The sequence below is a fragment of the Lineus longissimus genome, chromosome 10 (assembly GCF_910592395.1).
Source record: "Lineus longissimus chromosome 10, tnLinLong1.2, whole genome shotgun sequence".
Lineage (NCBI taxonomy): Eukaryota > Metazoa > Nemertea > Pilidiophora > Heteronemertea > Lineidae > Lineus > Lineus longissimus.
In genome coordinates this window covers 2,803,265-2,821,761 of record NC_088317.1, presented here as the reverse complement: position 1 = coordinate 2,821,761, position 18,497 = coordinate 2,803,265, and the positions used below count along the sequence as shown (strand labels likewise).

General features: G+C 42.1%; 1 protein-coding gene across 13 annotated transcripts in view; it reads left to right on the top strand.

The window, feature by feature from the left end:
- Positions 1-2,036: 2,036 nt before the first annotated feature.
- Positions 2,037-18,497, top strand: part of LOC135494412 (beta-arrestin-1-like) — a 46,915-nt gene continuing 30,454 nt past the window's right edge. For 7 of the 13 annotated variants that reach the window (XM_064782356.1, XM_064782360.1, XM_064782355.1 and 4 more), the window contains exons 1-4: positions 2,037-2,186; positions 3,637-3,871; positions 6,525-6,578; positions 15,938-15,968. In XM_064782356.1, coding sequence (XP_064638426.1) covers positions 3,792-3,871; positions 6,525-6,578; positions 15,938-15,968 — 165 coding nt within the window. In that variant the 5' untranslated portion in view covers positions 2,037-2,186; positions 3,637-3,791. Of the gene's footprint in view, positions 2,194-3,548; positions 3,872-6,191; positions 6,201-6,524; positions 6,579-15,937; positions 15,969-18,497 lie in introns of those variants that run through there. The other 6 variants (XM_064782350.1, XM_064782352.1, XM_064782349.1 and 3 more) reach the window with 6 other exon arrangements.

Sequence of the window (18,497 nt, the reverse complement as noted above, 5' to 3'; positions counted from 1 at the left end):
GGGCGCTAGTAACTTATGTTAAAGGGAAGTTTTGTCTTGTTAAAGGGGAAATTTTTCGATATTTCCACCGGATGTAGTGCTTTGCCGAATAGGAATATCTGTCGATATAAAGGGGATATGGTGATATTTGAATCCTAGAGGGCGCAGCGGTCACTTTCTAGTGTAAAAGGGAAATCTGTCTATATTTCAATCTTAGAGGGCGCCACCGGATGTCACTGTTAAGGGTGAATCAAAGCGATATTTTGAACTTATAGGTCAGGAAAATCTGTCGATCTTGGACCCCCATCAACATTGAAAACTTTGGCAAGTAAACTTGTCGAATTAATTTTGTTAGCTGTCACTGTGGTGTTAGCGTCGACTGAAACTCTCCTCAATAAACTCACTACAACGTGTACAAAATGTGCGACGAAGTAAACAGCGTCAATATTTTCCACATTTGCCGGGACTACTAGTTATTCTCCTCACTAAGAGGTGGCAGCATAGACAATTGACCTGCAACGCACCTGCTACGTAAGTGGAGTTAACACCATGGATGTAATGCCGAGAGAATTTGCACAGTATATAAGGATCTTGCTAGGTAGTGTATTAATAAGATAAACCACAGATTAAACCAGGTTCATGCTTGCTTTGACTTGATGAATGACGGATCTGAGGGAGCTGGTTCAGGGGTTCCAGCTGTAAATCGTCCCCCGCCCTAAAAACGGGCGAGATTTTTAATTTTTGGTAATTGCCTAGTTCCATTTTCTTAGCTCAGATGGCAGCAGTAGAGAAGATGAGTGTCGTACGGATATATCAGCTTGGAGGACGTACCGGCGTGTCCTTCAGAAATGATTTCTGTCATTGAGACACTGATACTGAATTGGGTCATAACTTAAGTACTTTTGCAACTCATCAGGCGGGGGGGGGGGCAACGCTGCTGGGGTCTTGATCATGAAAATCGGAGAGATTTTTATGTGTCAAATTGAATACTAATGTATGTAAGTCACACACTCTCCGAATACAGTTACAACCCTGGAGGAGACACTACAAATTGTATTTTGCTTCGTCATTACATGACCGGAGACTGTCCCACAGATTACCAGCTCAAAGTTGCCAGAGAGTGTACCAAGCCTTTGCTCGATGTGCCATACCCCTTCACTATGCGTACTCTGTCTGATCTAGATGAGTACTCTCCCAACGTAGTGCACTCTGTTTCTACAGGGAGGACCTTGTCTCCAACTTTACCTGAACACCTGATCATTTTCATAAAGGGATTGCATGAAATCAGAACACCAGACCTGAAGTGATAGCAGATACTGCAACACCCATACCATAACATGCTGCCACAACCAGACCTGATAGACAGGAGATGCTGGCATAACCAGACCTGATGAGATTGCAGATGCTGACACAACCAGACGTGATGAGATTGCAGATACTGTCACAACCAGACCTGACGAAATAACAAATGCTGTTATACCCAGAGCCAAGGGCAACACGAGCAGATCCACACCTGATAATCCATCTCAAAGCAGACCAATGAACGAGCTCGAGAGTAAAGATTAGTAGGAGCAATCATCAACCGTTCATGTTTTGAAACATACTGAACCTATAATGTGACCAGGTCAATAGGAAGGATAGAGGCCCAGGTCTGGCTGCCTTTAGACCATGGAATGATTAATCCGCATGCATTTCCTGCCCGCCGGTCCAAGCTGCGCTTTTTGCATCTCACAATTTTCTGGAAGACAATCACGGCCTTGTCTCTTCCACAACTGTCATCTCTGGGCCTACTGCTTTGGACTGACCTAACACCTCAACACGCTTGTGAAGACGGGTACAATCTGGCCGTCTCTTCTATACCGCACCCTAAAGAAAAAGTTTTCACCATAGTGGGGAGCGAAATGACTTCGATTAGGAACGAAACGACTGAGGGCGAAAAGGTCAGGGAGCGAAACGACAGCAATTCGGTAATTCCCAATTAGAATAGGGAACAATTAGAATAGGGAATTCCTTTATAATGACGTCAAGAAGCTAAGAAAAGTCACGTGACACGGAAGCTCAGGCAAAGGCGAGGCGAGTTGAGTTTGTTGGTGTCAAATTTGATATAATAAGCCGATTACAAAGGTCCAGGAATTAATCCTCAATTCAAGGACGCACATACCGCATCGCATGGATAAACTTGATTGATCACGGAATGCTTAGAATTAGTTAGTGGTAAACTTATTGCATTATTTTAAGAAATATCTTCCCGTGTTGGTGATGCTGTATTCATGTTCATGTTGCTGTCTGCATGCAGTGCATTTCAGCAGAGCATATTAAAATTGTATAAAAGTTATTCTGAAAGGGGGACTATAGGCAGGAGCCGAGGGCCAATTAAGCCATATTCAAGTGACTGATATACACAGTAAGGGTCCGGGGTCATGTCAGATTTGGCACTAAATGTAGTCCTCGTACAAGCGTGAATCATTTTGATGTATTGTAGGCCTTGGTCTACTGTGAGAAATGAGAGACCCCTATTGGTGACTTCGTCTAACTTTACCTTGCCCAGCTGCTGCCTATATTGTCACTTTAACCATCTCATGATATGTTGTGATGTACTGAATATCATTCCTTTCATTTTAGTAAACTAGGTTGTTATAAAATTCCAAGTAGGCCTTGAACAAGGAAAATGCTTCCTTGATAATTAAATTGTGAAGGAAGGCGTTTGCCAGGCACTAACTAACAGCAGGCGGCCAGGCCGCCAGTGCATGGCCAAGCATGAAAACGCCAAGACTCTGCAAGAAGATCACTCAATTTCGGGGACATGTGGAGCATCTTTTACCTTTGTACCCTGGATTGTTAAGGGCCCCCTTCATCCAGCGGGTACAACAGACTCAAATCCCTATTTGCCATGTACGGGTCTTGCTTTGCTGACAAAAAACAGAAAAAAACAAACCTGTCACTCTTTTTTGGTACAAGGATGCTGGTCAATACATCTCGGTGGAAGCCCAAACACTGATTGCTATTTTGAGTCTTCAGGTGAAAGGATTGGTTTCATTATCAGATAGTTACAACTTGAAAGCTTGGCTACTTACATGTTCTATTTAGGCAAAAAATCAAGTAAATGTTAAATGGTAAATGGAAACTCAAGTGGAGATCTTATCAGTGTGGTTGGTTGCACAATTCACACATGCGATTTAAGGGTTGACCCTGGGTACCACCTTGGCTGAAAATCCTAATAGCAATTAGAACTCGTTTCAAAATGAGACTAATGATTATTTCAAGGGTAGGAATCTGTTCTATGTTTTCCGAAGAGCAGTGTACACATATCATGTTTTAAATCGACATTCGCTTCATTTTCAAGGAGTTTACAAGTAATTGCTTAAGGGTGTCAAGTTCTAGTCAAAATGTTTGTACCTACGGTCGACCCTAAAACGATACCAATCACTTCACTTAGCAAAGCCGTTACACAGTAGTATTAACTATCCATGCATCACAAACACGGGGAGTTCAACCTGACATGTCTGACACTGGTTAGTCTCGTGTCATTTAGTATTCGTGAGCGACGTGTGCATTTGTGTGCGTTTCAGCGAGGAATAGCGGCCAATCGTTTTGTTCCTTATGCATTCAGAATCAATACCTGCTTGGTAGATAACACGGATGTCAATTTGATTGTAGCATAGTATCGCATTCCACACGGCCGGGGTAGGACGAAGCTCTAGCACTGAGACTACCATACAGGACTTATACAGAGCCAGCCCTGTGTCTCATTGAACAGCTTATATAGACGGACAGCTACATATTCACTAGTGAGGATATACGAGAGACTCTCGATGGCTAGTTCGCAGAATAATTCATCCCCGAGTGGGGAGAAAGAAGACATTGGTGGCTCATCAAAGAAGCAAGGCACAAGGTTAGTATTTTGTAAAATCTTCTCTCAACATTTTGACGCAAGAATCGGTCATATCGTCATTTGGTACATAACCTATATCGAATGATATTCATTCTATTTTGGCTTTCAATGCATATCATGCATTTCTACCCATAAATGTTTTCTTTTTCAGAATAGAATTGAAATTGATCACCGGAACTCGGTTTCAAGGATGAACCAATTGAATGCTCTGTGGTCTTTCGTTGTAATGGATGAGTCGGCTATGATGATATTTTCCAGCATCACCTTTTTTTGGGTGATGCATGTAGTAAGACAGCATCCTGAGGAAATGAGGGGTTAATGTTTGCTTCTGTAGCCCTGCACACAAACCCCTGGGACATTTCCCCTCATTGGCTGAAGTACATTTGCATGCGCATTTTGTTCTGCGTCTTGTATTTCTGCCATTCAGAGGAAATGTATTGGGGTTTCTGTGCAGGACCAGGGCTGGAGGAGTGAACATAGTTACATACCCCTGATTTCCTCAGGAGGGCAAGACATCATAGGACTGATTTGTCTCATTCTCCTAGGTTGTCACTCATGGTCCTGACTGACAGATGTGGTCAGCGTTCAGAGTTCAGTTTTGAAATATTGTTAATTATACATACATGTACGTCGTGTTTGAGTGTTGGGCAATGTTTCTTTGCATTTTGTCTTTGTGTGTATGGCCCTTCCCTGCATGTTTGTTTTATGTGGCCGGATTTGAACCTTTAAAAACTTTCTATGGTATCAATCGAATCAAAATTTGAAGAGTCACGAACCGTACGGTGTTGACTTTAGTGCTACTCAGGTTGGGTCTTTGAATATTGTCCAACCACTGGCACTGGGTACATGACGTTGTCTGGGGAACCACTCATCTCATGTGAGGACTGACAACTTTGACATATTTGTCTGTCAATGTTGTTTTGCAAAGCAAGGTTGTCTGCTGGCCTACCTTTTCTCAATTCAAATGTTGCTCATCACTGCAAGCAAGTTCTGAAAAAACATTTTCTGCTCTGTAAATTCCTGAGTTGAATAACCCTATAGTCTTGTTGTTTCTAAACAAGCTCTTTCAGAGCACAACCTGTGCTAAGGTACATCTTACTATAAACACCAGCAATTTACATGAATATTAACCTAGTACACTCTGAATACGATATGCGCATAGCAGAACCCATTTGTTTAAAGGGGACCTAAAAACCCGCAGCTATCTGCTTACCCAAAAGTATGATGCTGTGTAATTGTTGGTAATCAGCACAAATTGATTGATCTCATTCCCTCAATGCATTGAATCAGTACTATAATACAATGTAGTAGGTCTCTTGTCAGGATTGCCGAAAGGTGGGTTGCAGCCTGGTTTGATGCGGGAGGCGTCCTTGGGTATTTTCGGTAGTTTGCAATTGCATAAGGTGTTAGCGCCGGAACACCCCTTTAAAAGGGCTTTGGGCTGCGTATAAAGGTCTGTACATGTAGGAGCTGGACCAGCAGCCATCATGACTTCAATATGTAGTGTTGTGTGACTGAATGTTCGTAATGTCCGACAATTAAGGCATTTTACTATTGGGACGAAGTTATACTCATACATGTCAGTGAAAGTTGCAGTACTTAAATGTAATAATGTACATGTTCAATGTACATGATGTAGGTCAATGCATGAGGCTCTAAGTTAGCATCCAGTGACACCCATCTTTCATTTTGGTTACCATGAAAACCTTTGGGAGATTGTTGTCATGGTTGCGAGCCATCACAACGATCTCTCCTAAACTATAGTTTACATGGACGTGTGTGATTTAGTGGACCATTGAAAAGGTCACAGCTATAGCACTTTGTTACTTGGGGTAGTCTAGCTAGGCTAGTCGGCTATGCTTAAGAATTACATCAAACTAAAACAAGTTCACTCCAGAGAATCTCTTGGCCCTCTGGTGAGTATATAGACACCTCTTGGACCCCCCTCACAGTATGGAACAGTTTCTTCACACATCTAGTCTAAGCTCGCATCATTTGGAATTGGGCTACGTCATGATGTATAGGGTGTTAATGAAAAACCATGGCAACAATTATTCTTGTCTTTACATACATACATGTCCATGTTGACAATGTATGTCATGTATATATATAAATTGGATTTAAATACCTGCCATTGTGAGCATACACTTAGTTTATTCAACATCTTTCACTCTATTGACACAGAACAGGTCCAGTTCTGCTGTCTCATTCTCTCAAGTGATACATTGTATACCATGGATTATTCCGTAATTTGTAATTAATTTGTAATTTCTTTGAATAACGACGGTGCTGGAGGCTTGAAAATGCCAGGGGAGAAAAATCATATGGTGTACGTATGAACTCAATCCAAAGTTGTGCATTGTGCTATTTCTGTGAACGAATCTTTTTTCAGGGATTCCACCAGGTTTCATTTTGGGGGGGGCAATTTTTTTCTCCAAAACCCTGATGTCTCAATGTAAGAGTATGTGATTTATATCACAGGAGTTTCTGTTTTTCACCTTTGACTGGGATGGGTCTTCCAAGAACCCTGTGCTTTATGGGGGACTTGTGGCTCAGACTCTCGGCTTTCGATCAAGAGGTCCCTGGTTCGTACCCCAATTTCAAAATTGGCTTCTAACTTTAAAAATGTGAAAACTTCCCTTTATCTTCCAAGTGACGCCGAAGAAGAGAAGATCAACGAGAGGAAAAAGAGTGAAAAATACCACAAGTAAGGATATCTCGCGTTATTACCAAGTGATTCATGCTGAGTGGTGCACTAATGCACTGCAAGTATGTTAAATGATGTTTAAAAAGAGTAGTTTCTGCACAAACGTGAAAGAATTAATGCGTTCCTGTTTGCTTGATTTGTTTCGTTTAAATGATGACGTTGCGTATGTTGGGCTTTGCTGTTCTTATGCCCAAAAGGGTCTCACAAAATGTTCGTGAGGGGTTGAGAACATTCTTGGTGAGGGCCAGATCGACTAATTGATGTTGTACTGCTTTTGATGTTCTCCTTTGGCGTGTTGTGATGTACTGTTTTAATGTATTTTTCGTTTCTTTAGTCTTCACCTACTACAGTTGCCAGAAATGCAAAATAGGTCGTAGGCAATAATGGTTCAGCCAATTACCCCACTTCGAGTGGGGAATTGAGGTTCAGAATGGTATCCTGTCACGAAACTTGCCAATAAATGCGAAACCATTGGATGAAAATGGCCGATAAATCATGAATTTGATCATACTACCTATTTCCTTTGGTCACCTAGGCAACGTAATTGTTTCCTTTCGCTAGATTCTATGACAATGACAGGTTCTACAGACGTTACTATTGGTAAACAAATTAACAGGAGACTATTAGGTCTTCTTATATAGGTACTGACATGACATAGGACCATACATAGGAATGCGCAAACAAACATTTTTGTTGCTTCGACCTGCGACTATATTTACTGCTATGAGTGACAAGAAGATATCTTGTCTGCATGCTCGTTCATGATCATTGATTCTTCTGCAACGACTACAGCAGACAAGCAATTCTTGTTGCATGCAATAATGATCACAGGTCCCTGTAACAAAAGTCGCTCATTTTCGCTCCATTTGGCAATTATTGGTTTTCACAATATGCCCGCTGGCCCCTGTTATCTGACGGAGTATGGCCATATCCAGGTTCCTGTACCCTCTCATCCAAACTCCTCACTTGACTGGCTCCACTAGCTCCGCTCTCATCGTCACCACGTTGCCATAGCAACGTACATCTGTGGGGTGGTCGGTGCATACACTTGGCTGTTCATACTCACAGTTGTTATTGCCGGTACATAGTAGTTTGAGCGTCATGCGGAGCGCACTTTTCGAACAATCATAACCCGATTGTCAGGAGCTGTGATTTTTTTCATCGGAATGATGAACATGGGATGAGTAAAAATGTCAACATGTTTTCATGCAGGGTTGTTATAATTAGAGCTCTGATAATGCTTCAGGCATTCAGGTGTCAAAGTTCTTTGAAAGAGTTGACATTTGGTCAATATGAACTGATGCGTTGTTGGTGACAGTGAGAGCATTGGTTGAAGTAATTGATACCGAACTGACGGTATTGATAGTCTCACTCAACACTGCGAGGGTGGAGCTAAATTGTGGGTTAAAACTGACATACCTCGCCAGAGGTTTTGGGCAAATAACAGCTCCACCCGAGCTGAAAAACAATGCTTTTTCTGTCCCTAATTATTGTGCCTTCCTGCATGACACATTTCTGGGTCTATAATGTTCTCAAGTCTCTGGCTGGGACACTTCCTAACCACGTATTTCATCCACCTTGTCCTTCGACCAAGAACCTCTGTAATTGTGGATGAAATGACGAATTAACATGCACCATGGCAGCATTAAATTCCCAAGGAAACATCTCGCATGCATAATGCCCATAAATTTAGCTTTCCAATTCTGCTGGCCTTGAAGGAGTGGAAATCGGATGTCCAACGCTCCCCACTCCCCTTCATGCGAAGGCATCACGTTACAGTCTGAGCAACCCCTGCGCTGCCCTGCCCTCCTGGTCGACCTTTCTGTGTCATGGGCGTGGCTGTTTAATGACAGCGTTATTAATAATTGGTTATCCCTCATCAATACTGAGTTATCGAATTCATTACGTTAGAACACCTGACTCTAATTAGCTCTTAATTACCAGCCTTAATTATGTTGTGTCACCCGATCTATTTCATTGCTGTTGTCACAGGCTCCAGGAGTATGGCTAGGTCAATCGCCATGGTAGACCTGCATCTGGTCATATCCCCTGGAGTTACAAGGTATATGTGCCAACCAGTCTCTATTTCGGCATGTGATTGTGGCTATTCCCTTAGAAGCATACCTCAGGGAGTCATCTTGACAAACAAGGCTGCAAGATCACCACAGCCCCTGATGTCGAGAATTAGAATTTCGTAAGTTCAAAATATGAAATAAGAAGTTCAGGCATGTTGCTGGTCATCTCTTATAATCACCTCTTATTCTTATTAATTGTTAATTAGTTGGTGTCATGTTCTGATTAGATTTTGAAATATGATACCTTTCATAGAGGATTATCACGTCTGGAAAGGTCAGAGTGATATGTGGGTGTCGTCTGAACGATGTTGAAGGGTGGAACCAGATGTTGAAAAAATAGTTCTGAAAGGTGTGTGACACCAGCAATAAAGGCGAAAATTGTCCTCAGACAAATACTTTTGTTTACTGTAACTTTAAAAAAGATAACTATTGACTTGCAAAAATCTCTCATTTGTAGTGATTATTGCGATGATTATTACAATATTGCAATCTTTATACACCTTTCCGAAATGGGGCGCTGAGTATCCGAAATAATGATGTCATAAGGGGAAACTAGGCCTCATAGTGGAGGGACAAAGGAGATAGCCATGGTTGACCAACTCACTTGAATGCCTTTGATGACGGACAAGGGGGAAAAAATTAGTTCCAATGCAAGCCACCAATTTCGGGAAGCATGTATAGGATCAGCAGAAATGACCCGGTTCTTGATGGCAGGACGGCTGGTCAATATAATGGTTACCTCTATGGACCTCTCCTCACTCCTAAGGTTTACCTCGAACTTCACCATTGCCTCTGTGAGAAACGTATCTAGGCCCTCGTTTACATTGGTGACACGAGGAAGGGGGAGGAGTAGAACAATGAGACCAAGATCAGCTCCTCTGGCTAAATCTCCAGTGAATTCTGTTTCGTATGCAGAGCACCTTTTACTTGTATATCATCAGTGCCAAATAAGAGCTGTGTTATCGTATGACCGCGGACCACGCAGCAGAAGATATTTCCATGTGGTGTAGCTCAGGGTGCTCTCATCCCATTTCAATTCTGCCTTTTCATTAGCTGTGATTTGGAATGGATTCAAGCCGTGTTTAAACACGTCTCTATTGTAATTACCCAATCCGCTATTACCTCGCCGAGACGTAATCACTGAAATCGAAAACGTGACAAGAAATCAGTACATAAAAATCAATCGCAGCTGTTGCCGAGTGCATGATATAGATTGTGTGTGTTTTCACTTTCAGTGGCTGTGCTCGTCCATTGGCAACACGAGGGCCACGTTGACGTCCACAGTGTAAATAGCTTGCAGGATAAAGTCTGGAGTTATGAATGAGTAGCAGAGATGTCCTCATGATATAGGAGATATGGCAGTCCGGTGTCCTATGTAGGTGAATTGTGTGTGGAATTTTCACATTAAACCAAAAGGAAATCTCTATGTTAACAAGGTTAATAGATATCAGAAAGGAACCATAAAAATATTTTATTCATTTATTATAGTGATTATCGTCAGTTGTCACCAGTAAAATGATAATCACACTGGACGTGTTAGCGCTCATAACTATATTAATCGTGCTGTGACGTCATTTGGATGTATGTGCACGTTCTTGACCCTGCTGATTGGGCCATAAACGAGTGATGTCATGGTTGTTGTTGCCACACTACCCACTACTTCCCATGTTGCGCCGATGACAAAGTGTACCATTTGGTTCCGATGACAAAGTGTGCCATTAGGTTCCATTACCGTATGTTAATGGCATCCATTCCTGCTATGGTATCATGCGCTGCATTTATAGGTGTTCGACTGATGCATTCCACATATAAATTGACCATACAATGTAAATTTTCCCACCAATGTGGTTCGTTGGATTTATTCATTGCTGTCCTGCCACCCAAATCCTCGGCTGTTATTTGTGATTGGCCAACTCGCACCCCAATGGACATGATCCTGGCCGATAAATCTGCGATACAGCTCGTAAACCGAATCGTCTCTTATTTATGTGTTGAATAAAAGATAAGTTGGACGACGGGTGTTGCTGGTGCCATGATTGATGTAGGCAGAGCCACAGGTGGAATAAGAATTCATCAAAAATCGTGATTTTCTTAACTTCGTGCAGTGGGGTGTGGTTGGGATCTGGAGAATAAATGCAGTTGTTTGGGTCAAGTTCAAATGCCCGCTTTAGTAGCTACTCTTTGAAATCTCTGAACCTTTTTCTATGAAGACCATGTAATATTGTTCCCAGGGGTGGACCATAACCACCACCATTTTAGCTCAATAATCAATCAATCACCCCAAGAATGAGACAGGATTGCCCACAGAAATATAAATTTTCTTTCATTCTCCGTTGAGGCTGTATATTCCCAGGGTGCATTCATTGCAAATATCCTACTCTCAAAGGCCGGAGAATTAGGCGAACACTTGATGTGCATAGTCCCAATCACATCCGTTTGAAGTTGGCCCACAGAGAATAGATTCCATTACCTGGCTTAGTTGCCGGTTTCTATGACAACCGCTGCTGAGATGGGAATGCGATCTGAACCTCTTATTTGACAACATGTACGCAGCAGTGTCATATCGGCATTGCCTGAAAAAAGCATGGTTTGGGTGTTATCGATATGTTTGGATTTGAAATCAAAGGAAGGAATGTCTGTATCAAACTGTACCATTTGAAGCGGTAGCCTTAGTCAAACCCAGCCATTACCAGTTTAACATAACTGCAGATGGAGTGATCTTTTTGTCACCCATAGCAGCAATTATAAGAAGGGATACAGTTGGTTTGGTGTCCAGTACACTTACAACATGGCTGTCTACTCAAAGCCTCTGTGACAAAATGATCACAATAGTAGTGTCTTGATTACAATGCTACCAAACCCAAGACCACACAACGTCGCTCATATCGCCGAAAGCTAATCTTGAGAAATGACGATTGGTTAATAATTCAGGATAAAATCGATGGAGGATGCTAACCCCGGAGCCATCAATCACTTAGAAGTGATGGAAGACCGGGCCATAATCCACCACATGACAGAGAAGAGAACCTAAAAATTCCTGTCAGAATCGAAGAGCTATATCTTCTCTGCTCTTAACTTCTGCTGTAGAAGTAATATGGGGTGAGGTGGGTTGAAACAGGATATATCTGACTATTTGGGGAGTGTAAATTCGTGCTAGCCCTTAGGCTAACTGATCGCATAAGTCATTTATGGCCGACTGAGATTGTGGAAGAACACTGTATGATTGACTGACTCCAGTTGGTCTACCAAGGCCTGGGCAGCGATGTTCTAAGACTTCTGAAGACGTAGTAAACCTGGGTTTAGGAGGCCAAGCCACTGCAGTGCTGGTCCTGAGGCTACAACTAAATCACATAGGACATGGTTGACTGACTCCAGTCAGGGTTGAGGCTAAGCCACTGAGTGCTAGCCCTGAGCCCTTGCTCATTATTTGGAGTATGCAATTTGACCAATTTGGTTACCTGAAAGAATGAACTCTTCAGTTCTTCAACCCAGTATCTGCCTATTTTGTCCAATGGATGGCAAAATCAATCGATATGTCCCGAGGTGGATTCAGTAAATCGTGACTTTGAATAACGTTGTCAAATTTTGATTGGCTACTGCGTGTTCGCTGAGGGTAAATGATTTTAGCTGGTTTGAAGAAGGTCTCAATTGCCCTTAACGCAGTTTGTTATTGGTCTCGGCGGTATTTTGTCACATGAGAAGGGTGGTTTATCAGGCTTTAGGGTCCAGTTCATCAACCTGATTGATTTCATCCTAGAGCTCAAAAGGATCAACCTTAAAATAGTCTATGGTCATGGAAATGGCTTTCTGCCAAAAGTATGTTGGCGGGGAATCGCCAAGCAGGCAGGATTATGTTATGTTAGGTTTATAATGCTGGATGTTGCAACCACCAGCTAGCTACAATAGTTGACTGACTCCAGCTGAACTCATACTATACTGTTCCGCAAGACTATCAGCATCTGACACGCAATGAAAGTTCTGACGCCGATGTGAAGAACTAGGCTCGTATCAACGTCTGACATGCAATCATAATCTGGATTCCGACATGCCATGGTTCTTAGTGTCACAAATGAAAAGTTAGAGTGACACATACCTTCAACAAATGTGATAGGCTTCTATTTCCCATATCTCCTGCCCATTGTTGAAAACGACTTCCAATCAAAATGCATTCGGGGCATGTAATAGGAGGAACGTTTTTGCCCTCACGACTGCCAACAAAACCGAAAAATCAAATTAAGTTAAAAAATAATGTAACTGATTCCTAAAAAGAAACACAGTGTTTTTTTCAAAGCCTCGAGTGCTAATCGATTCTCACCAAGCTAATGATAATGTACGTTTCAAATTAATCCTTTGCGTGATTATCACATTCGGAATCAGCCAAGAGTTGTTTGTCAAAGATTTTCTTGCGTAAGCTGTGCAATCTGATTGAGGGAATGAGGGAGGCAAGATGAGCCGACTCATGTCCTGGAGGTTGTGTGTTCAACACCCTTCCTAGGCACTTTCACAAGTTTTTTCAATTAGGGTTTGAAGGCTAACTGAGCTGCTCTTTAACCACGCTGGAAGACTCAGCTGGAATGACAAAGTGCTTTGAGCAAAGTCTGATATATCAATGGAAAAGTGCCGAGACTCGTCAAACTTGAACTTCAAATTTGACGCTTGGGGTAGAACTTGTTTGCAATGGCTCTTCACCAGCCTGTCCCTACCTTCAAGCTTGGGAGGATCACAGCAGAAAATTACTTTTAACATGCGACGCCATCCCCTGGCTGTTCACATTACCATGTTTCTATAATTATTCCCAAGATCCCTTGGCAACATTTCCTCGTGAGTTACTTAGAACACATAATGCCACTGATAGCTCGGAGATCCAAATTGACATGCAGTATCGGGACATTTGGCCGGTGGGTATGTATGTGATGGTAATACAAGTCGCCATAGCCCTGTCTCATCTACCCCAGGACATCTTTAAAAAATACTGTAAAATCTTTTGACGTTAGCACAACTGAGTATGTTCGTGAATCCAGTCCGCAAATATGTTATCAACATATTAACTGGTTTGCTGTATTCTTTCCTGTTCGTCGCCATTAATCAATCATTCCAGTATAATCATGATCTATATCACTTTCTGGTTATATTGGCTGATAATCGTTGAGAAGCAGGCATATGCCATTTGGGATGATAGAAATCCGCAAAAAGTACATGTACTCTCATGTGATATCACTGTAACCTCCACTGAGAGTTCCACCGAGAGCCATTCCAAACCATCCACCGTGATATCAGCCCAAGAAAACTGCTTACTCCCAAATGCCTCGTTAATTAGCTGGTTGTCATAAATCATGGAACCGGCAGTAGGTCTTAGTTTATGTGTTTCTTTCCGCTTATTTTGCATTTCTTCCATTGAAGTGGAAATGAACTACGTTGTAAGGCTTCGTCTTTGCAAGGTTTCCATTAGTTCACACATGACTCGAATTTGGATCTGGTTCAAATGTTTGCTTTGTGTGGTTTCACTGAGATTGAAAGCATCCGTTTTTGCTGGCAATAGATATCTATTGAGACGGTTGCTCTTCAAATGCCACAATTTTCGGGATCATTGTGTGTTGACAAGTGGCCGATTATGTAGAAATAAAATCTTGATGTTGAGGGGTGAGATGCCACACAATGGTGCCCATCCTCCTAGAAGTCATCAAGTCTGCGCATCATGATCCCTGTATCCTGGTAGGTTTCCAGTGGGAGCTAAGGACATTTTAAAGAGGATATGATTGCGACCGTGCCAACATAATTATAGTTAAGACAATGTCATGTAAAATGATCTGGAGAGTTTGGGATTAGAGGACACACTTAGTGACCATCTGCCAATAAGGTCACCCATCAGAAGGTCTCACGTCTCAACCATTCCTGGTCACGTTAAAAGGTTCTCCTGGAAACTGAGGTCATAAAAGGGAATATGATTACGACCATGATGACAGTTGTAGATCTGGAGGGCGAGGGGTTAGAGGCCATACATTAGTGACCGCAACCTACTCAGACCCCGTCTGCAGCTCTCAGTGTCAGAAGATCCCTGGTCTCAACAATCTTAACTGTTTCCTGTCTCACATCAAATGGTTTACATTAGGAGCGGACAACATATAGAGAATACAATTACAGATGGACAAACAGGACCCTGGATAAATACTAATATCCCCAAGGTGACCCACAAGATCAAACACCCTGCCTCGGGCTGGGTGATCATGATCTCGCTGTGTGTTTGTCACTGTGCGTTACAACCTTCGTGGCGCCAAGGGAGAGCTCATCCATATGTATGCTTGGGAAAAGAGTGCTGATTCAGTGGTTGTGCTGGTTAGTATTAACTCAAAGAGGCTATTTATTGGCTGCCCCAATAGCGAGACATGAGACCAAGTGTTCAATAGATCACCCATGATATCCATGTGTTTCACAGGGAGAATTTTCTGTCCTAGAATCTATGATGGCCCATGGTAAATTCTACGATGACTATCACAAACCATGTTTTACATGCGTGAATCTGGCATAATGTTTGGCATAAATAGTGCAAAATCATTTTTGGGAGGGAAACACCTGCATTGATTTTGGATGCCATGATAAATGTGTTATTTGTGTGTCCACAATAGTCCATCATAGTTCAAATGTGCAAAGTATATATCTTGATTACCCCGGTGTTATTGAAATGAACCAATGTTTTATTGTCGTAACCATGCCAACTAGTGGTCGGTATTGACCTTCATGGTAATGACAGAGTAAACTTAGGCCAATTTCAATATTTTAGACATTACCAGCAATGTTTGCACAATGTTGACAGCAGTGCAAATGATATTCTGATATAATGGGTTCAGAGACCTATTATAAGATATCAATTTGAATTATCCGAAATGATTGATCTACTATATTTATTAATCTGTAGTATTGCACTGTATCGTTGCAAGTGGCGCGGTGAGGTCATGGTCAAATACCTGACCTCTGACCCAGTGGTGCAAGTCCAGATCCGTCTCTAGCTACTTATGTTCTGTTCACATTTGAGTTTGAAATGTAATGAGGACCTTCTCCGTGACAACTACCGGAAGACATTGAGATGCCAAAGCAAAATGGAATCATTTCTCAGATTGGCGTCAGTTTTAAATTGGAACTGCGCCTTTTTCACAACCCAGGTTACAGTCAGTAGAGCAGAAGTTTTCGCTGCTGCCAAGCCTGGTCAGAGGATCCAATCGACCATTTTAATTGATGCATAATTTTATTAGAATGAAACTACATATTTGTGTTCTTTATATTTTTCAGAGTTTTCAAGAAAAGTAGTCCAAATAGCAAGGTAAGTACTGCTTTCCAGGGAAATCTGTGCAAGTCATCATCGTCGTCGCCGTCCTCTTCATCATCATCATCATCAGCAGCAGCAGCGCAGCATCATCATCATCATCATCATCATCACCATCATCATCATCATCATCACCATCACCATCATCATCAGCAGCAGCATAGCGTCATATCGTGTAATGCATAGGGTAGAGCGATTTCTATCTATAAAGGCAAAATAGTTTCAACTCGTACGTCAGTTACGACGTTGTGGAAGTCGGTGTTGTTGGACTGCTGCAAACTGAAATCTTCGTGAGCCGTTCAATATGGCCAATTTCGTGAATGCAACGTAAAAGGAGCAAAATTTTCAACATTAACTCATTTGAGCAGAATGCCCCGCGACATGTAGGAAGTGCGTTCAAAAGAGCCTCTGAAGTCCATCACTCTCCTGTAGTAAGATAAACGATTGTGTTTACATGTTCCCAGATTGATTCCACGTTTTTCCTCAACCTATATAACCATCCCCTTACCATCAATTTTCCAATTTCTTCACTATGCCGTTCCCCGTTCATTGATCTTGGCTGAGAACACTTACAACGGTTCAGCTGATTAGGTTGCAAGGTTTGATGAATTACCAAGGCTGAAATCCTGCTATTGCCACAACAGCCTTGGGAGGAAAAGCTTCAGATGGTTTCGTATGTTCCTCTTGTGCTTCTGTTAGATTTTGAAAAGGACAGGCTGTTTCTCCTTTCTTGATGAAAAAGGCCAGGGGTCGAAAAGGGCATACCTTCACGAAAAAGTCAGATTTCGAAAGTCCAGTCCTTTTCATCATCCACCCAGATTCTCTTTGGTGGCCATGTCCTGACCTACTGACATGCCCTGCAAGATGGTCTTGGCCAGCATTCCCTTGGCTCTTTGACGTGGCTGGAACAACCTTGCTTTCTTGTCTCAACTTGGTGGCAGTTGGGGAGGATGTCAAGACTATTCGTTGTTCTTGTATTAGCACTGATGGTGTTTAGTGGAGGTTGAATAGTCTCTGTAACACTTTACAATTGAGCTCAAACACATCCAGACCTTTCTCAGTCTTGGCATGCATGGTTCCGACTGAAGCAATTGTAAATATGTAAGGTTACCTTACATACACTGAGCATTCCTCTGCAAAAGCTTGCAAGCTGCTCGGTGGTTCTGTAGAATCAAGGAAGATGGTATTCTCTTGAGGTAACGTAAACACGGCTGTCTGCATGATAAAGTGGTTCGTGAAACATAGACCGAAATGCCAAGGGAGTATCTTAACGTGAAAATAAATGATTTAGAGCACCGTAAATAACATCTAAGGTCAGTTGTTTTTCTTCAATGGCTGTGATAATGTAGAGAATACTTTGAGGTTTTCCCTTTGAAAAACTGGTAGGAGCCCAATGTTGTAAGAAGGGTGTATCTTGAATGACCGATTGACTGTTAATGCATGCAACTGAATGGCAATCAACAATTATTCTGCGTCCAGATTGCTCTGATCGTGCTTTATGCTAATCTTGCTGCCTGCTGGTATCCGAGTCATTCAATTGTATTCTCATCACGTCCAAGTTCATTTCCCATTGCTTCAAAAATGCAATCAACAAGCTGATTCTCATGCATTTGCTGGGAGTTTTTCATGAAAGGTCACCATGATGGCCATTTTTTGGATATGTTGATTCAAGCCATTCTCCGCGCTGACCACCCGGAGATTACCTTTGTTGCACTGTCGTGATGATATTTCCAATCAGAAAACAGTTTATCGTCTTAAACATTGAAAAGGTTTGAGATCTTGTAAGACGACGGATGTCAGGGGATTACGTGAAAACAGTGACGAGTTTCATGTGTGATCAAGTCTTTATGAAAATGTTGGCCTGTGAGCAACATATTATCGTTAAACTGACCATTCTGGCTGTGATTTTATCCCCAGAAGACAATGTAGCCAGTACAAAAATATGCCCAAGTGGTATTAAAAATACCCTGCACTCTTCTTTCGGCAGGTACAGCCCTGTATATTTGAACATAGTGAATACCTTTGACTCCATGAGACCGTCAGAGAAGGCATTGTGAAAATCTTTTGTGATTGAAGGGATAAGGGTATACTGCCTCGATGTTGTGTCCATCCCTGATGTCTGTGATCATATCCGTAACTGCTGAAGAATCCAGCTAAATTATCCGACTGTACATGATGTTGTCACCATGAGTGATCAGATAACTTTGATGTTTTACAGCCTCACTGAATAGATAGACCTTTCTCCTCTAAGGCTTGATTGATTTCAATCACACGGTGAACGTCGCCCGATTTCATGATGAAACGTAATGAGGGATCCATCCATAATGATTAATTAGCACAAGCGAATGCGTGATCGAAGCGGTGGCGATAAGATGTCCGTCACAAGATGCTGTGTGAGCCACACCCAGGATTAGGGATGTGACAATGAGTGATATTTATAATATTTATGAATTGGTGCCAAGAAGTTGACACCCAGAAGGTTGATTCTACTAGTGCAGTTGAAAAAGCGTTTATTTAATCACTTGG